Here is a 24476-nt window from a genome sequence, read left to right on the forward strand (position 1 = left end):
TGCTTTCTTGAGATGTTAATTATCTTTAATTTGTGCAAAAAGAACATTAAATCTTGATGAAAACATGCTTTTATTTTGGGTGATTTCTTGTACTGTTAAAATGACTGGCAGTGTACAATGGATAAAAGTGGATTTGATAGATCATGTCTATAAAATAAAGAAAGGATAAGCTGTATTTTACAAGAGTACACAATGCAGCAGTGGCTGTATTTAAAAAAATTGTATTGTAGACTTAACATTCATAGATGTTTGACTCTTTCTACGAAGTTATATTGCCTCTATGTCAACACAACAGTAGTTCAGACACAGTATATTCAAATTTCACAACTGTGGTAGTTACATACAATGAAACCGAGATAGTAGGTCCTATCAAGTAAATAGAAGGCAAATGTCATGTCAAACAGTCACAGATGCTGTCGAAGAAAAAAGGTACTAACCTTTTAACCTTTTCATACATATGTATTTAAACATGGTTTGAAAACATTATTACATGATTTCATTAATATAAAAAACAAAGCTTCATAGTTTTAAACAGGCAACGCAGTGTTTGTGTGTGTGTGTGTGTGTGTGTGTGTGTGTGTGTGTGTGTGTGTGTGTGTGTGTACTGCAGCGCTAAGCTCCTTCAGTCCTCTTCTGGTTCTTCAAACTCAACAGTCTCCAGCAGACCCTGGAAACAGAAGTAGTGGGAATTGCAGTAGACAGGGGGCTTGTTGGGACCTGAGCCCACCACCTCTGGCTTCAGCGACGCAAAGGGGCTGGCTCCACTTCCCTTCATGTCCATCTCCAACTCCAACAGTATCTGCAGGGAGTAGGTCATCTCCGTCTCACTGTGGATGGCACATGACACACGTTACAGGTGAATTTACATGAACAACGAGATAGCAAAGGATAGATAAAAGGCTTGGTTTAAGGAAGCGTATTCATCGGATTTTTAGCAGGAAAGCTCCTGTCAATGTTATATTAATATGTAGCTACATTACGTCAAAGATGCATGTAGCTAGCTACGGTGGGCCCCCTTTGTTTACATACCAGTTTATAGAGCTTGGACTGTGTTTTCACACCAGATTTTTTAAGGTAGCGGATTGTGAGGGGTTATTCACTGATTTTGACCAACAATGATTTTGACAACAAGCATTCACCAGAATCACTGACTCCGCCCTTAATTCCAACTACTTTATATATGTAATCTATATAATGCTTCATATTTCATAAACTAATATGTTGTTTTATCTTAATCTTGGGAGTTACCAGTAACTACATTTGCTAAATAAATGTAGAGCAGCAGAAGTATAGCATAGACTGTAAATATTCAAGTAAAGTAAGAGTACGCTGCCTTACAATTGTACTGAAGGACAACACTAAAGTAAATGTATTTTCACCCATTTTAATTGTGTTCTTAGGTATTCCACTTATCTCTAACCACTCACCTGAGAGCAGTGAAAAGGGCGGGAATCTCATAATCCCTGAGGAGCAGAAGTGTTGGAAGCCATCCCTCGTCCAGGCCCTGACTGGCATCAAACCCTTGACACAAAAAAAATGTGAAGGAAAAGGAATCAAAGGGAGTTCAAAGCTAGCAGAAAAAGATTCACATTGTATATTGTAAAAAATTATGTTTTTGATGTTATTTGTTTGTGCAATGCAAAACTCACCAGGATGAAACCCAACCACCAGGTCTGGCTTGGCCGCTGCCTCTTTCTCCACCAGCTCCTCCCAGAACTGGTGGTAGAGGCCCTTGTAGGCGCTGATGTAGACCTTCTGCTTTGGACCAAATGCCCTGGTAGGAGGCCTCATGATGGGGCCGTCCACCACCTCCGGTCCCACCATCACCACCTCAATGCCCTGGTGTCCGGGGAACATGTTGCTGAGCTCGTCATAGTCAGTGGGTCTGGCTGCCAGCGTCTCACTATTACCGGCCCCCACCAGGTGAATGGTGATAGGTTTGGAGTAAGGGTTCAGGCCAAACAGCCTCATGCCCCACGCTATGGCCAGCGGCCTGGAGAAGAACTCACTGCACACCCTCCACAGTGACTGCCTGAGGTCCTCGTCGCTGGGCCGAGGCCTGCCTGCGTTGGTCCACAACTCTTTCATGTTGGCTCCGTTCAAGATGGGCTCCAGGCGAGCCGTGAGATCACCCTGCATGGCCAGCCAGTCATCCCAGCCTTTGACCTCCGACTGAGGCTTCGACCATTTCTCTGTGGGGAATGGAAGGTCTCCTGACAAAAGAAAACCAAAACAAATGTAGTTGTTTTAGAGAAAGATCATGAGGTTTTGTTACTTGTAAATTTCTGAGTTCCTTTCACCTAAGAAGAGGGAGAATACACCTAGAGTTTCCTCACTGTCTTTCGCTGTCTTGCATTTACACTTTACCTTTGAACACAAGCCATTCCACAACTCTGTCCATGGCAACCAGTCGCAACTGTGCGCACAGCTTCTTGTGTTTGGGCCAGTCCTCCTTCTGACAGTCTTTGCAGCAGTAGTAAACATGGACACATCTGTGCAGAGGTGGGACAAAGTAAGACATCTGTGACAGAAAAAGGACTAACTCTGATGGCGAAATATATTGGCTGCACAGACCTGGACTGACTGTAATCTTGTAATCTTTTTTTTTTTTTTACCTGCCACAACGCTTCAGGTTCTGTGGGTTTAAAAGCTGATTTGGCAGCTTCTCGCAATGTGCACAGACTTTAAAAGATTCCTCCATCTTCTCAAACATCTCCTTTGGAGACCGGAAGGCCATGGATTTGGCCTCGGTCCGAGAGAGACCAGCACTGAGGAAGACAAATGACAGACACATTTAAAATGTAAATAATAATACATTTATTATACCATACATATAGACCAATAGCTCCTCAGTTATAACAACCTAATATAGCCTACCAATTGCAGAAAGCTGGTTGGGTATTAAAATACAGCTTGTATACTGCTCACCAGAGACAAAATAGTCTACATTCCGGAACTTTAACTGCAGAATGAGCAAAGGTTGAATGGGCAGATTTATATCGAGTTTCCATGTTATAGGGAGCATGTGTTATGGTTCCCCTCTCTGTCAGCGCTTTAGTGTGCTTGCATGTCCTTCAGATGTCGAGCTGTCTATTAGCTATTATAAACGAGCACCAGGTGGCTCTGTTCATGCGCGTGCCCTCGGATACTTTTGTAGGCAGCTTACATATTTGTAGGGTTTTATACGGTGGCACATAAAAAATATGTAAATTTAAAAATAAACTAAACGATGATTTGAGAGCTTGAAATAATTTGGCCGAATCTTTCTTACCTCCCGGTTTCCGTCATTATGGCTCGGTTGACCGTTACTGTCCCCGGCTCCTCGTGCAGACTAGGGTTGTTATGTGTGTGTGTGTGTGTGTGTGTGTGTGTGTGTGTGTGTGTGTGTGTGTGTGTGTGTGTGTGTGTGTGTGTGTGTGTGTGTGTGTGTGTCCGTTGGGGGACTGTCTGCCTGCCTGGTGCCATATATAGCACCTGTGCTTTCCTTTCCAGAAAGCTCTGTCATCTCTACTCTATTTCAGACCATTCCTGACTTCATGGTGACTCCACGAGAAGAATGTATTTCAAAAGCTAATCATTCAAATCTTTTCTTCCGGGTAAGTGTCAACACAGAGTTACTTTTAACTAGAGTTTTAACTTACTTTATGAACTGTTATGCTAACTCAAAAAGGACGCAGCCCATATGACAAAAATAAAACATAACTCGTGTGCTTTTACCACGTTCGTCCACTAGAGGGCAGTGTCACACTATACAAGCTGTAAACGACAACCCCTGTTATGAAGCAAAATAGGAAGCACTTGCATAGACACTTCATTGTGTTTTTTTTTCTCCACAAAATAATGCAACAAGCAGTGAAGCCTTTTTTTATTGTTAAAGATGGCAGTTTCTAAAGCAGCATTTCCTCACCCCCCTTTTTAGGTTTGACAGATTTGACTTTGGGTCACCCACCTGCATGCAAATGTTTATGTTATTCATTCAGAACTGATTCACAGCACATGCGGAGATCATTGTGATATGACTGGATCAAATTCCTAAATTACATAATTTCACATATATCGTAAGTTTTCCAAGGTGCCTAATCACAGCTAAATTATAGCAAAAATCAAGCTATTCCCATTTGTGACTGGGATTTTTGGATGTATTACTAAGAAAACAAGGGCACTCAAACCATTATTTGCAATGTGTGCAGAAAACGTGTCAGAGATTGAGTTTTTTAGGGGCATTTTTTAACAATGCTGCAGAGGCAAAATCCTGTAATTATTTCACGCATACTGTATAATGCAATCCCTTATAATATGAGTGCAATATAGTGTTCAGGCATACAAACAATGACTTCTTTCATGGTAATGTGTAAGCCTCAGGCTCATACTGTTCTTCTAGATTACATTGTATTGTATGGTGTGACCGTTATCAACCTCAAATAAAACTGAAAGCCGCTGTAAAACAAATGCTTCTTTGCTTTTTGAAAACTAAAACTAAATCTAGTCTTCACTCAACACATGAGAATGATTATGCTGTGTATTAAAAAGAAAAGAGAGAGAGAAATATCCTGGACGCCAACAACTGCTACAAATAAGAAACAAAATTACAAAAATGAAGAAAAAAAAATAAAGTATGATAGGGTAGTTCAATTTATGGCACTGAGGCACTATGAATTATTTAAGTTTAATTTCAGACCATGTGTTACAGTAGTATGCAAATTATCTGATTTCATGCTGCTACTGTTAGATCTGGGAATAGGTCTAGCTGCAGAAAGAATTACAAGGGTCCGTGAAATGATGACAGAATTTTGGTCTCATTACGTATGGACAACCTTGACTCTATATCCAACCACCGAGCCGGTTGTGGGCATCAACACACCTTTCTTCCCGTCTGGGGCCCTCAGGTGCCATCACTCTAAATAATGAGTTAAGGGATTTCTGTAATCTGTCTCTAAATTGATCATTTCAGAATTGAAAGGGATTGTTCATTATTCAGTGGAGGTGGGTTTTTCACTATGAAACCCGCTCTCTGCCCAAAAGGAGAATATAAGCCTCACCATATTCATTTGCCAAATGGCAGCTCCACTCAATGTCTATCTCTGAAAGGCTGCAGGAGGCACCCCAAGGACCTCCTGAATCTCCCCAAATCTTATTTTAAAAACCACGTCTTTAAGTGTAAGGACTTTGGGGCCTTTTGTTTTACTTGTGATGGCCTCTTAATTGTCTGGCCCAAGATCATCAAAGTCAAGGTCTTCTTGAGGCAGCAGTCCCTGGAAACAGACGTAGTGAGAGCTGCAGTAGACTGGGGTTGTGTTTGGACTGGACTGGACCTGCTCTGGTTTATGTGAGGCAAATGGATTGGGTCCACTGTCCCTGATGCGCATCTCCAACTGCAACATGATCTTGAGCGATTCCTTTAGCTCGTGTTCGCTAGGGAGAAAGATAAAAAAGTGGGTCGTCAAGAAATTAATTGATCAAGTTCAGTTATATTCTCGCCATGAGAGAGACAAAGTTTTGGATAGAAGATGGTTTAGCCTACATTGTTTGATTGATTGATTGATTGATTGATTCAATTTATTTCAGACATATCAAAATTTACAAAACAAAATGAAAAGCATAAACAAAATAAACAAATAACATATTGAATTGATATGCCTGAAAAGGAGTAGGAAGAAGTATAACTTATTTAATCCTACCCCTTTTCCACAGCTCAATAATTCATATTTATATTAGCTTCCTGTGTTCCTTATAATCTCTTTTACAAATCTATACAATTTGTTATACTATATTTGATATTTGATATATGATATTTACAATCCATACAAATATACAACTCCATATATCTATATCCATTATATACATACATACATCTATACAAACATATATCTATGTCCATTATATTCATTTAAACAATCCATATATCTATATATTTGTACAATCCACATATCTATACAATCAACATATATATATATATATATATATATATATATATATATATATATATATATATATATATATATATATATATATATAAATACAAATATTCATACAATATGATGCACCATATTTACCCTTTAAATATATATATATACAATATATATATATATATACACACACACACAATTTTTTACATTTATTTTTTATTATTACTATTTTAAAAAAAAATTATTTCCTTCTCTCCCTCATCCCTGTACCTTGTGAAAATCATTGCTTTGAATTTTTTTTTTTAACTGAATCATGTTTGGACATTGCTTTAGCTCCGTGCTCATACCATTCCACAGTTTCACACCACCAATTGAAATGCATTGACATTTTAAAGTAGTGCGAACAGCTAGCATCTTAAAGTTTAACTGTTCCCTCAAATTATAACCCCCCTCTCTGTCAAAAAAAAGTGTTTGAATGTTAACTGGTAGCAGTTTATTTCTTGCTTTGAACATGATTTGTGTAACTTGATATTCAACCAGGTCCTTGAACTTTATGATGCGGGAATGTAAAAAGAGGAGGTTGGTGTGATCATAATATCCCGCTTTATTGATTATTCGTATACGGCTCGTTTTTGAAGTGTGACTAGTGGTAGCAGTGAGCTTTTGTAAGTGGTCCCCCAGACCTCCACACAGTAATTTTAATAAGGTAAGATCATTGAACAGTAGAGAATATGCAATGATTTGTGATCCAATATATGCTTTGCTTTACCCAGGACTGAGATGCTTCTTGACAGTTTAGATTTAACATGTTTTATGTGAGGTTTCCACAAAGACTATATGAGCCCCACAAAGAACTTAAAACATGTACCATATTATACCAGGAAACAATTTTTAAAAAATTATACGGTTTCAGGGGTACAGAATGTGACTTACTTGAACATAGTGAAGAAGGATGGGATGTTAAAATCTCTGAGAAGCAGAAGGGTGGGCAGCCAACCTTCTAACAGACCCTTTCTAGCGTGGAACCCTGTGTTTAAAACCCATCAAAACAGCATGTCAATTGAATAATAAAATAAGTACAGTAACATTTCCCATCATTACCAAAAAACCCTTGAAAATATGCCTGAAGTCTTTGGGTATTTCTCTTTAACATTACAATACATTTTCTTATATAGGCAAATATCAAATTTAAAAAACTCGACTCCAGACATGATTTCCCCCATGCTAGCAGTTACTGTATATGATGCTAAACACAGCAGAGCATTTGGCTAAATGCTAATGTCAGCACGCTAACCTGCGTGCAAGGTACAATATTCACAATTTATTTCAACATGTTATAATGCTAACAATTCACACAACTGAATTAGTTTATTCAAGTATTTAGGTATAAAATAGTTCAGACATTTTACTCAAAACCACTTATGAGAACCTCATAGTAGCAATCAAGGGAAAAGTAAGGGAATCACCAAAGTCATTGGGATACATTGTTTGGGCACCCCAGATGTCTGCACCAAATGTTGGACCAATTAATTTGATAGTCGTCGAGTCTGGACAAGAGTGGTAAGTAAAACAATCAACCAAATGACTGATTCCACTCTAGAATGGCAAGAAACATCTTGAGTCATTACTCAGCTAATCTGAACACAATCAGATTTTACAGAGGGAAAAAGTCAGGTCTTCTTTCCCGGGCCGTACGAGTTAAAGATCAAACCGATGACGCTGGCTTAGTCTACTTAGTCAGTTGTCTTATTATTCCTTCACAAAGTCCCTTAGCTATTCCTGCAACTTGATTGGATGGATGCTGAGGGATTGGTTCAAATGTCAAAAGTTGGTGGACTTGCTGGGAATGAACAGCGCTAATGTAAGTTGATTCAGGAAATGAAGGCACATCTTTTTTAAATGTTAAGGCTTAACTCTTAATCTGTCGATATGACTGAATGAGGTCAATCTCGCTCAACAAAAACTTTCAAGGACTTCACTTGGACTGGAGAAAGTTGGTCCAATCCTAAATTAATGATGACATTCTCGCACATACACAGAGACAGTCCAAGGCAGACATCTGGCTATATCTATGCTAGGTTTGGTACATAATCCTGCAACATATTAACTGACAGATGTCTCACTCTGATTAATATCAGTAGAACGTGTGTGTTTTTTTAAAATCCCGAGCGGCAGGGTGGTGTGGTGAATAGCTCGACCTTCAACCGGAGGACTGAAGTCCAAGCCACCATGGCAGCAAATACTGTTAATCCATCCAGTTTAAGTGTCCTTGAGTGAGACAAAACCAGTGGAGCAGCAAACAGAGAATTTCACTGCGCTGATCAAAAAAGGCTCACAGCAATAATTGGTCAGAGAGAACAATATAGTCACACATTATCACATTATTTATCGGCGTAGGAATAACTATGCATGTGAGAAATGTGAGAGCAAGCCTATGAAACGATTAAAGCATCAGCTGTTGAGAGCATACCGGTGCATCTCTAACAGTTGTAAATGTAAGTGTTCGGGTGGCGCTCAGAGCATGGCACAGAGGCAGAGAATGACGAGAGCCTGTGAAACTGGCACACGGGTGGTATCATGTTCTCCGCTGCCTGCCACATCCTTACAGGGAACTCTAACTGCAGAACGAGAGGGTTTTGATTTGAATAATGCATGTGCTGATGCGAACATCCCCGATGTTACACTTCTCATCATGATAAAACATTTAACAGGGAGTAAGCGTTTAGGCATGTAGACCTTCAGGAGATAAGGTGGCAAAGAGACTGGTAGGCTAATAGCTGCGATCATTGCCTGGCTCCAGTGCAAACTTGGGCCTTGTGGTGGATACAGTTGTTGCTAGTGGTAATGGACAAATCTTTTTTTGTGTGTGTGGGGGGGGGGGGGGGGGTCAGAAAAAATAGGTTTAAGAATGATGTAAATTGAGTACAGTTCAAGGACAACTAAAAGCTATCTGGATGTTGATGCGTTTGTGTTTATGAGACAAAGGTTCTCAGTGACATTACTTCAGATCCATTTTCTTTGTGAGATCAGACATTTGTCCAGCCTCATTCTCCCTCTCTTATTCTATAGGTCAGTGTCTGTTTTTGCGTTTCCCTCTCGCATTCCCTTTTTGACTTTCACACACACACACACACACACACACACACACACACACACACACACACACACACACACACACACACACACACACACACACACACACCGGACCTTCCTTTTTATTCCTTTTGTCATGCCGCCTGCTCCCCTATCACTTTAACAGCTTCATAATGCTGTGCTCTGCCAGCTTTGCGGTATGAAAAGCAGCCAGGCTCTCTCTCGGTTTACTAGCAGGATGACGGATTCCTGTATATTTATCTCTGATGGAGCCTGCAATGATAACCAGGCAAGGGGTTATTGGTGTGGTTGGGTCGGGGCTTTACTGCTGCTTTGCAGGTTAAAGGGTCGGAGAACTGTGCAGAAGTTTAGGAGGTGTAGGATTATAGTTCTGCTTTAATGAAGTGGCTGTCTCGACTGTAAAAGAGGACAATGGTATAGACAGCCGATGGTATTTATAATGAAATGGAGAAGAAGTTGTCATTGTTATCGTTTTCCAAAATCGTTAACTAAATCCATTATTTAGAAGAAAAGAAACTGGCACCTGGAACCTGGAAAGTTCTTCAGAATGAGACTGGGTCTCCCCTTTCATAAGGGCAGTTTACCAACATTATACTGAGCCCAGCAATTGGAAGCCAAACTTCGTCCCAGCTGTTACCCATGTATCACCCAAATCCCCAATAAAAGCCCTGTGCTAATGAATAGGCCAGATCTAGGGAATCACACGTCCCCTACTTGCTCTGTTCTCTGAAAGAGGTCATTGTCAAATGAGCATAAAGGGAGACGAGTCGCTGCTTCTCCAAGACAGCTGACCACTTAAGCTGAGCAGTTTGTATTAATAGCGACAGTGATCATTATGTTCTTTAGTGGTTTATTTAAACAACTTAAATGTAAAAGTCCCCTTTTTATCCAGATCCTTCATTGGTTGTCCAATCAAATATCTTACTTTGTGTTGGTTTGTGTTTGGCAGGACGTTGTTTGTACATACCTGGATGAAATACAAACACCAGGTCTGGCTTGGCTGCTTCCTCTTTCTCCACCAAATCCTCCCAGAACTGGTGGTAGAGGCCCTTGTAGGCGCTCATGTAGACCCTCTGTTTGGGGCCAAATGCCCTGGCAGGAGGCCTCATGATGGGGCCGTCCACCACCTCAGGTCCCACCATCACCACCTCAATGCCCTGGTGTCCGGGGAACATGTAGTTCAGCTCGTCATAGTCAGTGAGTCTGGCTCCCATGGTCTCATTGTGCGATGCCCCTGCTATGTGTATGGTGAGCGGTTTAGCGTACGGGTCAAGGACAAAGTGCTGTATGGCCATCCCCACTGTAAGAACTCGAGAGAGGAACTCGCTCTGAATCCGCCACAAAGACTGTCGCAGGTCAGAGTCATCCGGCCTTGGTCTGCTGGCGTTTTTCCAAAGGGTTGTCATGCTGACACTAGACACGCTGGCGTCCAGGCGTGGCGTGAGGTCCCCCTGAATGGCAAGCCAATCGTCCCATGTCTTTACCTCAGCGGCCGGCTTGGTCCACTTTTCGGTGGGAAACGGGAGTTCTCCTGTGTCGGTGGTAGAACATTCATTTCATATTTAGGCTATGTGACATTGAGGAATTATAATCAAAAATTCATTCATATCTCTATATGTCTCATATATATTTTATTTTATTTTTATTTTTTTATTTAATAAATATTTTGATTTTTAATTTTTTTAAGGAAAGGGTTAGGATTACATAAGTGTATACTTCTTCCTGCTCCTTTTCAGGCATATTTATTGTATTTCCATGCTTTTCATTTTGTTTTGTATGTTGTATGTCTGAAATAAACTAAATCAAATCAAATCAAATCAAAAAGTCTCTGAGGCATTCAATTCCTGCAGCTGAGCTTCAAAATATGCCATCTCAGTAATGTGAATTCTCTGTTTTGTGAACTCAAACAGATATTAAGAGATTTTAATTTGAGTTGCACCTCCATTTTCCATTTCTCACCAGTGAACATCAGCCACTCCGCCAGTCTGTCAATGGCCACCAGACGCAGCGTCTTGCAGAACTTTTTGTGCTGAGCCCAGTCCTTTTTCTGACATTCCTTGGTGCAGTAGTAGACATTCATGCACCTGGGAGGTGGGTTGAGAAAATAAACGGAATGGTACGGAAGTTACATTTTAAAAAGGAAAAATGTAACTAACAAAGTAGTCAACTACCGTCTGATGATTGGCATCAAATATACTACCTAAGGTCCCAAGAGGATAAATAAATATGACATTGGTGACCCTCTGACATGTCATCAACATCATCAGAGGGCATACTTAGATTCATGAACAAATACGTGAAAAAACAATGACTGTGATCAGCAAGATTGTCTCTGCTTAGTGCTAGTTATCAAATGTTAACATGCATGCTAACAGGCTACACTATGATCTTGAAGATGGTAGACATTATAACTGCTAAACATAACTAGCATTGTCATTGTGAACACGGTAGCATTCTATCAGTAGCATTAGCTTAAAGCACTGCAGAGCCTCTGGCATGGACACATACTGTACATATAGTTTGGTTTTATAGTGGAGGACAATGAGTATCTGTTCATCTATAACCTGAACTTCAGGGGAATTACATTAAAGGAGTATGCATCAGTGACGGATTGTGATGAATTATTACTTTATTTGACGGACACCAAAGTTGGCCTATAATCAGTTACATCATGGTGGACCGCAAAAGTGCATCCATCGTATTAAAGGGATAGTTCAGTATTTTTGAAGTGGGGTTGTATGGGGTAGTACTAAGGCATTGTTAGTGTGTTAACTTATGGACATGGCAATCAGCGCAGTAACTACAAATGAGTTTGTACTGTTACAGAGGGGGCCAGAAGAAAAACTTTTTTTCTCCACATATATACGCGCTTACTTAAAATCTAAATATCCATTCAAATGTATGCCAAATTGAGATTTTTCCCAGAGCTTTAGTTTGCTGCCAGACAGCCATTTATTTTTTTATCACTGCGGCAATCTGCCTCTCGACTCAGAGCTACTGCCGAATATTCAAGCGAGTGAAGCGACACAAGAAAACAAATTAAACGGCTGGCTGGCGGCAAACTAAAGCTGTGGAAATAATCTCAGTTTAGCGTACAATTGAAGGGATATTTAGGTTTTAAGTTAGCATTTATATATGTGGAGAGAAAAAACGTGAGGGGGGCCTGCAACAGAGGGCCTACAACAGTGCAATGCTGACTTCTGCTACAGCGACATCTTCCCTTAACTCCTTATAATGACTGCGCTGGCCACCAGCTCCATAAGGTAACACACATGCTATGCCTAAGTACCCCATCACTTCAAAAATACTGAACAATCCCTTTAATGTATATCATGTTGGCCTCTTTATTTTAAAACGATCGTTTAAGATGTCTTGTTTGTGCTATATGAAATTGCATCTTACATTCACATAGAACCAGAGTTTAGATAGGCCTATGAGCTCAACATTTAGTGGCAAACCTGTTATAGAAGACAGCTGGCAATAACAGCCACATTAGGCAGAAGCTTGAGTTTATTTCCGATTATACAACCTGTTGATGTGGCTGTGGGATTTATATGTAGTCACAGGTTTGGTGGTGAGGTAATGTCTTCCATTACAGGTCCGATAGCCAGTGCCAGTTGCTGGTTTGGCTTTGAGTATATTTCTTAACCTTGGGATCATTTGCCGCCCTTAGTTGCCCCCAAATTTAGGCTACATAAAAATCATTTATCAGCCGACCTGCTCTCATCGCACTCTCTGAGCGTACAGATCCTCAAAAAGAGGCTTACAAGTATAAAACAAGATGAGAAACACTGATCCCTTTCAAAGGTTAAACATAATACACTTCTATGGAGTTACCACCAAGACTAATGAATAGATCAATGTGAATCTGAATGAGAAGGAAAAGGAAAAGGGTGATGGGAAGTCACAAGCAGGCACTGATGGACTATTTCTGGTCATTCTCACATGTCAAAGGTCTTGAGGGTATTACTTGTCAGCACTGTAGTTCTGTTTCGTGTCTGGCTAAGCGTCTGTTGCTACTGGTAACTTTACCGAGATGCGGTGGCAGCTGAGAATTTCAAAGGAGCACACATACAACACAGTTTGTGTGTGTGTGTGTGTGTGTGTGTGTGTGTGTGTGTGTGTGTGTGTGTGTGTGTGTGTGTGTGTGTGTGTGTGTGCGTGCGCGCGCGTGCGTGCGTGCGTGCGTGTGTGTGTGTGTGAATCAGAGTAACAGAGAGTGATGGAGAAGAAGAGCGCCAGAAGAAAATTGGGGTATCCAACTTGCTGTACTCCATTGTTTTTCTCAACACACTCTGTAATGTTGTGACATTTTGCACTGCATTAATCTACCCTTAATAAGCTGCCGAGTTGCAGAGCGATGAGCTATATTTGCCACTGGCCATTGCCCACCTCTGTAGTGCTGATCATTTTACCGCTGACGCAATGGCAACTAGTAATGCTTCCCAGATGACAGCTATTGCACAGCAATGTCAAAACAATGTCCTGTCCTGGTTGATAATAAAGCTGAAGGGTGTGAGCAATGATTAATGGTGACCAGAGCAATGCATCAGGGACCACCTACTACAGCGAAACACATAGGTGAGCTCTGCAGACATTCCTCGAACATCAGCTTCCAGTTCTGGCTTTGCACTCACTTCACACAGCGCTTCAGGGTCTGTTCCTCTGCCAGATGCTCTGGGAGTTTGTTACAGCCGGTGCAGAACTTGAAGGTCTCCTCCATCTTCTGGAACAACTCCTTGTAGTTTTTGAACGCGATTCCTTTGGTGTTTCCCTCCAAAGCAGCCCTTATTAGAATCAGACAGGTCATATCTCAATCATGACACATCTTCAAGAGTTTAAGACACTGAAGTGACATGCAGAGTACTCATGGGAGAAAGCATGGGACGTGAAGCCATGACGTCCAACTATACAAACAATGAACCAATCATGAAGTAAGTATGGCTACTGTTTACCTGTACTCTCCGTAGTCCTTCATGTTGAGCTGGTTGAGAATCACCTTGGAGAGCCCAGGAACATTGGTGTCTATACAGTGAAAGGCAGATCGGTCTGAAAAGACGCTGTCAGTTCCTGGAGAGTAGGAATCTGGGAGCGCTGGGATCTGGGACGCCATGGCCTTCAATTTCCACTGGGAGAGAATTGAAGCGTTATGTAGATAAACACGTAATGTTATTTAAGACTTTAGTGAACATTTATCGATTGAAGTTGGGCCCATTTCAAAGAGTCGGAAATACTTTTTTGTTTGAATTTAAATAGGTAAGCCTAGTTTTTGCACCAACATATCCCACTGAGTCCTGGGAACATTGATACGCTCCCCCACACTTTGACAAACTGACCAGATCAAACATCAGACATTGACCAGATCAGATGTGCACACTCCTTCTGCATAACCTAATATCAACTGTTTACCTTGTGATGGTCACAAGACACAATGCTAAACAGTATCTTACTGTCTGATAAGCCTTTAAACTCTGGAAATGCCACTCAGACTGGACCAGGATTGTATTTCACTGTCTCGCCTTGAACTTTTACACCTCCCCCCCTCCCTCCTCCCCCCCATCGGCATAGTCCCCTTGGACATTTTTAAAAGAACACATCCATAAGATGAAGCGTCTGAGTGTGCTGTGTGTTTACTGACAGACAAGGAACCACTGACTGATTTTGTCTGACTGACAAATGAGAAGATGCAGGGCAGAAAAATATGTTGGAAGGACACACAGTCCCAGGCCTCACAACAGTATGGTATCTGCATCCTGCCAACTAGGTAACAGCCAGGCTTTTCACTGCTATTTGAAGACTCCAGACAGGGTATGTCATGCCTTGATGATAATCCATCAGTGCTTCCAGGACCCAGAAAAGCTATTTAGAAACCAGTGATAACATTTTTAAAGTTATACTAAAATACATAAAGTAAGCTTCTCCAAATGTAGAAGTATGACCTTCGTCAAGGCTATTGGATATAGTATGCATTCCTTCGCAATGCATTACTTAATTATCAGCGTGGATACAATGTTGGACAAAACACCATGATATCCTTTGTGCTGTAAACACTCACACAATCTAACCCAAGCGGATGCTTTATTCAGGTTCAGGTTACTTTATTTGTAACCGTAGGTAAACTTGTGTTGCAGTTTAAAAGTGAGCTTCCGTTACACAGTTTAGGACATCACATACACACAAACACAAATGAGACAGTTACATACAGTAGGTAAAACATTTAAAGTGCTCCAGTGCTAATCCAAATTTGGACTCTTAAAACTGACCAAACTGATTATTATGCCCCTGACAACATTCCTCTGCCCCCTGTCACCCCTTGCAGGGACACTTGCATGTCATCATGATTTATTTACTCGGTCTGGCACGGGGAAAATAAGAAGGGCGAGAAATCTGATCAGCTGTGGGCCTCCCACATGCTTCTTCCCTCTATCGGTCTTTAGAAGCTAACGTAAAATTTCCAATAATTTATTGTGTACAATCATATGTATCTGCAAGTATGCTACATTAAATCTCATTTGCTTTGCTCATTTTAGATCAAAAGCCTGATCACTTGTTTTATGGTGAATAAACATCTCATCTTTCTGTCTCTAAAGCACAGCAATACATTAAGTGGCTACACTCTATCACACTGAGACACTCCTTTGAACCCACAAAGCTGCTGAAAACAACTTGCCGTATACTTTGAGGAACTCTGTATCTGGTTTCTTGATGTTCTCTTCACATCTATCCTGTGACACTGTTAAATTGACAGCATGCAAAATCCTTCCACTGACTATCTGACATCAGAATTATCACATTTGCACCCTGCCAAGCCGCACACACACACACCACTACGCTCCCACAGAGAACACTGTTGTGGGACAAATCAAGAGACAGGGGCAGATTATATTTTAGCCGCCGTACCTTTGGTTCCAGACAAGCAGAGCGTCTTCTAGATTATTCCCAGTCTTCCTGGTTCCCAGTACATGAGAGGAAAAGGTGATTGACAGCTCCTGATGTTAATGTTGTGGTGCCTATGTCTCTGCTGGGGTCAGTTATCACTCTAGAGCCCAAGTAGGAACGGGGGGTTGGGTGGGTGTTTGTGCGGAGTGCTTTCTGAAGTTAGGCGAGGGGGCAACTACTGTGAGTGGAAGAAGGAGTTGAATGGGCAGGGGAGGAGGGTCTCTTCGGAGGAAGATGGGTGGGCCAGGAAGAGGACACAATTGAACTCTAAATCCCCTGCCCTCCCAAGAACTGGACTTTGAATCCCTCCCCCATCAGAATGTATGTATTGTATATATTAGTTACCTTTTATGTCATTTGAACTTATTGCTCCCTGGGTCGGAGAGGAACGTATTTTCGATTTCCTCTGTTTGTTTGGCCTATGTTGCAGGTATTGACAATAAAGTTGACTTGACATGTAGTACATACGCCACAAGTGTGCTGGGAGCTCAGAAATGAAAGGAGGCACTGGACTTCACAGGCCAGGAAATGAGGAGCAAAGAGGCTTCAATCACAACACATACATTGGAAATTGGATTTAAGCAATAAAAAAAGAGCCGTAGGTGTGCTCCTGGTGTAGTGGTTTTCATTATCAATACAACAATAAATAGATTAAGCAGTAAAAAAGTGATTTTTTTTGTTGGGTAAAGTAAATACATTATCCTTTTATCCGACTGTATAACAGCTGAATATCTGCAGCGTGAAAGCTCTGGCATCTTCTCGTAATTCAAAGATTAATAAAAATAACTAAACTAAATGTAACAGTTATGACATAATCCTGTATGCCTCTTTGCTGCTAGCTAAAATGTGGAAAATGTTATGTTCGTTGAAGAAGAAAAAAGACACACGATTCCTTTTAATTTAAAAAAATGTATTTGGTCCATCGGAACCTGAGATTGAAAATTAAACATACATATTATACACTTATCACATACCAACCCCTGCCCCGAAAAGATCAATAAAATATATATATCACATTCGTCAGAATTACATCTTTTCAGTATTAGGTTTCATTTTCTTTTGTTTTCTACTATCATATTTTAATTTCTCTATACAGGTTTTTAAAGGATCAGTTGTTTTCTTCCATTTTTTAAAATCTTTTTTGTTTGCAGTCTGTACAATTTACAAGGAGGGAAACCATTCGAAGGAGAATGGAAGAAAAAGGCGCTGTGTGTTGGCTGCTTGATGTATGACCATTTTTTTTTCTCTGGGCTGCAGCCTCTTCAGCAGCAGGGGGCGCTCATGACGCACACAAGAGTCACCACCACGACTTCACACAAGAGGAGTAGGTTGATAGGACAACAGCAAGAGCCAAAATGACAATGAAAAACATAATATAAAATAAAACATACAGACAAAGAAAAACCTATCTCATGTAAATGTAAAGTGATCCAGCAGTGACACTGAATACTGAGGTGCCTCGTCATTGCAGGTGTTTCAGTGCAAGTTCATTTTTTTTTTAGTCAAGCCAATCCCTCCGGGGCTCAAGCTAAAGCCATAAATTATCACATTCCTTTATCTGTCATTCATCAGTTCAGTATTCGACAATATATCATTAGACGACAGTGCCTGCAAATCACCTACACAAATAAATTAGGCGCTATAAGTTCACAGCTTCTTGGCCGTGACCACGCATACACACTCACGCATGGTGGACAAGACAGACATCCCGAAAAAGTGGTCATTACAAATTATGTTTCTTTGGAAAACATATTTACAAGTACTCAGCTACAGGTTTCATCAAAGAAACATTAGGCTGCTGTAGTAGTTGTCTTACAAAGCGCTCAGAAAGCCGTGGTTGTGCGGATTTGGTAAGACTGCTATCACTGCCGACGCTGGCAATACCAACAAAATGTGACAATGTTCACATAGATGACGCATGTTTCAGCACTTATTTAACTCAAGGTCACTGAGCTTTTAGGTTCTGAACTGAATCACCCCATGGTCTGAATCTTTTGACAGTAACTTGTATTAGTGCTGCACGCATTTTGCTTTTGAAGCTTTCAAGTTTTTTTCCCCCATTTCACAACACAAGAGTAAAGACATCAACTTTGACTCGAACAAAACGTCTCTCACTCCTGTCCTGTTTCTATAGTACCGCGTTTTACTTTCTTTTCTCTCTCTCTCTGATAGAACATCCACGTTGCCATGGTGAGGACTGAAAGATCCTTAGTGAAACAGGAGTGATGGCTTTGACACTGGAGAAATTGGAAAAGAACAAGCGAGTGGGGCCCAGAAAGAGGGCCAGCCGTTGAAAAACAACTGTAGGCAACCCCATCCTTTCAAAACAACGTTGAACCAAACTCGCGAGGGCACTGAACTATTTTCCGTGCCACAACATGTCTCAGGGGTCTATTTCCCCTCCTGTTATGTGCGCACATAGTCTGACAAAATGTTGATTTGTTAATACACGACAAACACTAATGTGCTGTCGGTGTATTCTTGAGGGGAGGACGGCCCAGATGCTCGCGCTGCACCCAAGCACACACACAAAAAAATAGTCCCTGACCTCCCCACAGTAAACTCGATCGGCTCTTCTTAAGAGCTCCCCTATGGCAAACTGTCAGCTCAAACAGCCAACAGCTCTTCCAGTTAATCATATTACTGGCAAACTGTTGAAACGTGAGAAAGAAAGACACTGCTCACTGACCTTCGGTACCAAAAAAAAAAAAAGAGAGATCAGACATTTTTAGGGGTGTCACAATACAAGAGTGCAAGCTGCAGCATTAATTCACACTGTAACGTCTGGAGAGGGCAAGTCTATTTCTCAGTCGCTCCCCAAAGTGTGAATGTTTGAGTAGAGACAAACAAGGGACTCCTGAACTGGATGAGGAAAAAAGCCAGTGTGCCTGAGGGGGTAAAACTGCAAAGCCGGTCGTGTAATAACTCGCCTCCAGCGTTTAGACCTCAAGCTGAGGCTGAGGGAAAATGAATTAAAGTAAGTGAGGAAAAAAAGGAACCAAAAAGAAACAGCTAGTACCATGGTTGTTCCCTCTGTAGGGAAAAAAGCAAAACAAAATGTCTGTTAATTTATCGAAAGCCCAAGGGGTAGGAATTTTGTTATGCGTCAGTATTTCACAGGATAAAAACCTCGTCCCATTACAACAACACTCTCAACACCACAGCTTGGCTAGTAAAGTGGTTTGAGGTTACAGAATACAGAGATGCAAACAAATATGCCATTGCAGCTGTTGGGGAGCTAAACAGTGCACCTGCCACAACGTCAGCTTGAGTGTTTTTTTTTTTTTGCTTGACTCCGGCTTAATGTACAACAAATCATGGGGTTTAGTCCTGAGCTAGAGAGAGTGCTATAAAGACAGCACTGCGGTGATGATGGGGGACAGACAGTACTGTGGGATGGTGAACGATGGCTTTTTTTCGATGGGCTCAAAAACACAAATATGGACATCATGACGGCAACAAAGGGCCGTGTATAAAAGTAAGACCAACGTGTATATTCTCACATGTAAAAACAAAACAAAAACAGAACAAAAAAAAAACATGTATGACTATGAGAGAAAGGAGAAGTTGGGTTTGGCTCATTAAGTACCGCACTGCTTTGTTCGCTGTCCTTGTGTCGGATCGTTGCGGGGAATAGGCTCACAGATTATGGGCCGGAAAAATGGCTCAGTAGTAGTTACGGCACTCCTCCACCCTGTCTCACTTAAAATGCAAAGGTTCATCTCCAAGCGTATGAAACTCAGGGATGACATCTGTTCCATGCGCTTGAACCAAAAAAAAAAAAACATCCAGAATTTTAGAAAGTCCGAGCCGGATTCTCTTTAGGTGCCTGGGTGAAACATTTGTTCTGTGAGCGAGTCCCGGTCCCCTCAAAAGTGGCCCGCCTTTACTCATTTCATCCATACATGGCACATCCACTTGGCAAGGGGCCCGGATGAAAACTCCTTTGCGTACTAGTTGGGGAGGGGGACAGCGCATAAATGCTCACCCCCATTTATGCTTTACATTCAGGTGTGTGTTCATCCAAAAAGACACACAACAACTGCAAACGTCTTTTTCTCCACGTTGCAGGGCTGCACACACATGCCCATGATCGTCCCCTTTTTTGCCGGGGTTTTCCAAAGGTCTGACAGTTCATTGGTTGGGCTTTTTTGCGAGTACGTGAGATAGCGGAGTGGCGGTGGTCATAGGGGCCTAGGCCGGTGCAGGCCGTCAATGTCCGGAGTGAGCTGGGGGCTGTGGGTGGCCTTGGTGGGGGTCCAGTCTCCGAGCGAGGCCTGGACTGCCTTGCGGTGGGCCAGTCGGTGGGTGATGGAGAAGCCGGCGTTTCCTTCCAGCTGTGAAAGCACCACCAGCACCTGCCTGCAGGGGGAGACAGAGAGCATTGGAAAAACAAAATAAGGCTGTGTTTCCAATACCCATACTTTCTGCTATTTAGTATGGGGGGAAAAAAAAAGATTTAGGATGTCCCAATTCTTGTGGTCCGATTCAGTATGCTTAAAATTACCCGGATGTCTGTTACATCCAGCCGAGATTTTTAGTGTTGAAAACAGCATCCTATTTGGGCGATTCTGACAGACAATCCAGTGCGTTACGTCACATCGACGGAGCGTCCGAATTAAAACATCCGGGCATGTGACGTATATAAAAGCAAGAGGCAAAATCAAGTTGAATGTTTTGATGAAATTAATAAGTAAAAGTATGCCCTAATCGTATGCCTAATGCATGCTAAGTAGATTATTTTATGCTCAGATCTAGTATGTACAGGATAGAAAAAAGAAAGAGTATGCTATTTGGAACACAGGGCATAAAAAAAAGAAGCATTGAGCAGCTGACCTCCAGTTCCAGGCCTTTAAAGCCCCAATTAAGGCAGATCAAGAACAAAGTGAACACACTGAATACAAATGTGATACGGTCAATTGTGCAGTGTATCTGCTGTAGTGAAGTGTGACAATTATTTGGGAGAGGAAGACTGAGGAAGAGAGGGAAAAATAATATACTAATATAAACGTGTATATTTTATGGACCCTACCCCCTATATACAGAGACTACAATACTATCCCCGTATCAGAAAATAAAACATATTTATGGTGAACATAACAAAAACACCCAACACTCAAATTTCAAACACAGAGCTGAAATTACAGAGGTGAAAGCTCTGTCGCTGTTGATGTAGGGGAGAACGGGGTAATGTGAGACACTTGCTACATTTGCTCTCCTCTTAGCGAGCTAAAATTGTTTATCAGTCAAATGTACACATTTTCCATTAATTCAGGATGTTTCCTAGCAATGTACGTTATCAGAATTTATTCAGAACGAACGGCAGTGAAAATATGATTGTATTAAAAAAAGTTGTCATGTGTCTCACTTTACCCCAGCTTCGGGGTAAACTGAGACAGACCAAAAAAATCCAAGAGTACCTATTTGCAGACCCATGGAGAAACGGAGCTCCACCAGAAATACGAAATTTCTTCTTTGTTTTTTTTTTACTGGCGGCGATCACCCAGCGTTTCTTCTTCTTTTTGTTTTACTGCCGGCGTTCACCTAGCGGTGAATAATAACAAGACACAGTTTCCACCGGTTATGGTGCTAGTAGACAGTAAAATAAGTCAGTTTGTTAAGGGTCCCAAGTGGCCAGGACGGTGGTAAAAAGTAGATGTTGAGGTAGAAGATGAACAAATGCTTGTATTTTCTTCTTAAACAAAGCTGTAAATAGCCTTTACGTAGTGTCAGTTGGAGCCTTGTTGCAGCAGTGCAGGCTAATGCTAACTGTGTTCGGATTAATAAACCTATTGTATTGTATGTAGCCTATCTCATTCTGCGGCTGCACGCGTTGCTTCATTCATCTTCTACTTTTTACCACCGTCCTGGCCACTTGGGACCCTTAACAAACTGACTTATTTTACTGTCTACTAGCACCATAACCGGTGGAAACTGTGTCTTGTTATTATTCACCGGTAGGTGAACGCCAGCAGTAAAACAAAAAGAAGAAGAAACGCTGGGTGATCGCCGCCAGTAAAAAAAAACAAAGAAGAAATTTCGTATTTCTGGTGGAGCTCCGTTTCCCCATGTGTCTGCAAATAGGTGCCTCTCAAAAAATCAAGGGGGTAAACTGAACCACTTGCTTTTTCCACTCTAAACTACCATAACAACACATGTTGTAACAGTTACAATCCTGACAGCTAGCTGAAAATCAAATATTCCAAAGCTAATGTCGGACGAGTAACAGAATCATGGGGTTTGGTCAATTTAGCAAAACATTTTTCTAAACACTCGAAAGTAACTCTGATCAAAACTGATCAAATACAACATATACTTCTTATTCAATAATTATCATTCAAATGACAGATAAAACCAGTTAGATTAAAACACAGTCTGGGGGTCAGAACACAGGACCCTTAGAGCCAGCTAATGTCTGGAGGTCAGAGCAAAGGACAATCAGAACCAGCTAGAACAGCCTGGGACTCAGAACACAGGACTAGACCCAGCTGTCATTTTCCATCTTTTGAGTTTTTGATTAATATTTTTCTGCATTTGTTTTATTGGGGTCATTCATTTAATAAAGGCATATTAGAGTCCATTGAAGTTAAAGGTCACTCTTCTGTCCCCCAGATACATACCTGCCAAACCATGCCCTTGCTGACTACCCTATAACCATTCAACCCCCACCTCTGGCCCGCATTGTCTTTTGTCCTATTCAAACTATTCTCTTTGCTACCTCAAATATAATGGATTCATTAAAAGAGGGCACAGACACTGTCTCACTTTACCCCACTGCCACAATTTGAGAAGAAACTACCTCTCTCAGCAATTCAGGCTAATCTTCAGTTATCATCACATGGTTTCATATGTTGGTAGTTCATCAACATGTATGATTGAAGTTGTTCTACCTGAATCAATTTGCTTTGGCACAACAGTTGATTAAGTTGACAGCAGGAAAATTTACTTTTACATGCAAAAAATTAATTTTTGTGAAAATAAAACATGCTTACAACATCACCATGAGGTCCTCTCTTTCATGGCCACAGGGAAAAAACTGAAAAGCATGGCGTGCATAAGTATACAGCCCCCCTGAGTCAATACGTTGTAGAACCACCTATCGCTGCAATAACAGCTGCAAGTCTATTGGGGTATGTCTCCGCCAGCTTTGCACATCTACATACTGATATGTATTGCCCATTCTTCTTTGCAAAATAGCTCAAGCTTCAGATTTAGCATCAGATTTTAGCAATTTTCAAGTCTTTCCAAATATTCTCAATTGTATTGAGGTCTGGATTTTGACTGGGCCATTCTAACACATGACTATGCTTTGATTTGAACCATTCCATAGTAGATCTGGCTGTATGTTTAGGGTATTGAACCTTCTGGAAGGTGAACCTCCACCCTAGTCTCAAGTCTTTTGCAGACTTTAACAGGTTTTTCTGCCCTGTATTTGGCTCGATCCTTCTTCCCATCAACTCTGACCAACTTCCCTATCCCTGCTGAAGAACAGGACCCCAACAGCATGATGCTGCCACCACCATGTTTCACGGTGGGGATGGTGTGTTCAGGGTGATGTGCAGTGTTAGTTTTCTGCCACACATTGCACTTTGCGTTAAGGCCAAAAACTTCAATTTTGGTCTCATCTGACCAGAGCATCTTCCTCCAACACTTCCCACAAGCCATGCGGGGGACACAGCATATTCAGATGAGACCAAACTTGAAGTGTTTCGCCTGAATGCAAAATGCAATGTGTGGCGGAAACTAACACAGCACATCACCCTATACACACCATCCTCACAGTGAAACATGGTGGTGGCAGCATCATGCCATGGGGATGCTTTTCTTCAGCAGGGAAGAGGGAAGCTGTTTAGAGTTGATGGGAAGATGGATGGAGCCAAATACAGGACAGAAAACCTGTAAGAGTCTACAAAAGACTTGAGACTGGGGTGGGAGGTTCACCTTCCAGAGGGACAACTAGCCTAAAAATACAGCCAGATCTACTATGGAATGGTTTAAATCAAAGCATAGTCATGTGTTAGAATGGTCCAGTCAAAGTCCAGACCTAAAAACAATTGAGAATCTCTGGAAAGACTTGAAAATTGCTGTTCACAGACACTCTCCATCCAATCTGATGCTAAATCTGAAGCTCAAGCTATTTTTTAAAGAAGAATGGGCAAAAATATCAGTCTATAGATGGGCAAAGCTGGTGGAGACATACCTGAAATAGATTTGCAGCTGTAATTGCAGCGATATATGGTTCTACAAAGCATTGACTCAGGGGGCTGAATACTTTTGCACGCCACACTTTTCAGTTTTCTATTTATAAAAAAAATGTAAAACCATGTTTCATTTTCATTCCACACAATTCACAATTATGTGCCACTTTGTGTTGGTCTATCACATAAAATCCCAATAAAATAAATGTACGTCTGTGGTTATAACGTGACTAAATGTCGAAAATATCAAGGGGTATGAATACTTTTGCAAGGCACTGTATACCGCTGAGCTTGGAACTGTTCCTTTGTTAGTCAGCAA

The 24476-nt window shown here is 41.3% G+C and overlaps 2 protein-coding genes across 2 annotated transcripts in view; both read right to left on the minus strand.

The window, feature by feature from the left end:
• Nucleotides 1-622: 622 nt before the first annotated feature.
• Nucleotides 623-16024, minus strand: mss51 (MSS51 mitochondrial translational activator; the record flags this gene model as incomplete). Its single annotated transcript, XM_080048519.1, has 12 exons — nt 15921-16024; nt 13976-14148; nt 13658-13807; nt 10980-11104; nt 9988-10551; nt 6840-6933; nt 5200-5412; nt 2616-2768; nt 2368-2492; nt 1650-2213; nt 1428-1521; nt 623-827 (listed from the first exon to the last, which is right to left on the minus strand). The coding sequence occupies exons 2-12, from the start codon at nt 14131-14133 to the stop codon at nt 623-625; spliced, it is 2445 nt and encodes an 814-aa protein (XP_079904645.1). The 5' UTR covers nt 14134-14148; nt 15921-16024.
• A 912-nt stretch (nt 16025-16936) lies between these two features.
• capn15 (calpain 15) overlaps nt 16937-24476 on the minus strand; it is a 56926-nt gene continuing 49386 nt past the window's right edge. The window contains exon 12 of the mRNA XM_080049673.1: nt 16937-20321. Coding sequence (XP_079905799.1) covers nt 20144-20321 — 178 coding nt within the window. The 3' untranslated portion in view covers nt 16937-20143. The remainder of the gene's footprint in view (nt 20322-24476) is intronic.

This window comes from Ammodytes marinus, assembly GCF_949987685.1.
Source record: "Ammodytes marinus genome assembly, chromosome: 20".
In the NCBI taxonomy this organism is placed as follows: Eukaryota; Metazoa; Chordata; class Actinopteri; order Uranoscopiformes; family Ammodytidae; genus Ammodytes; species Ammodytes marinus.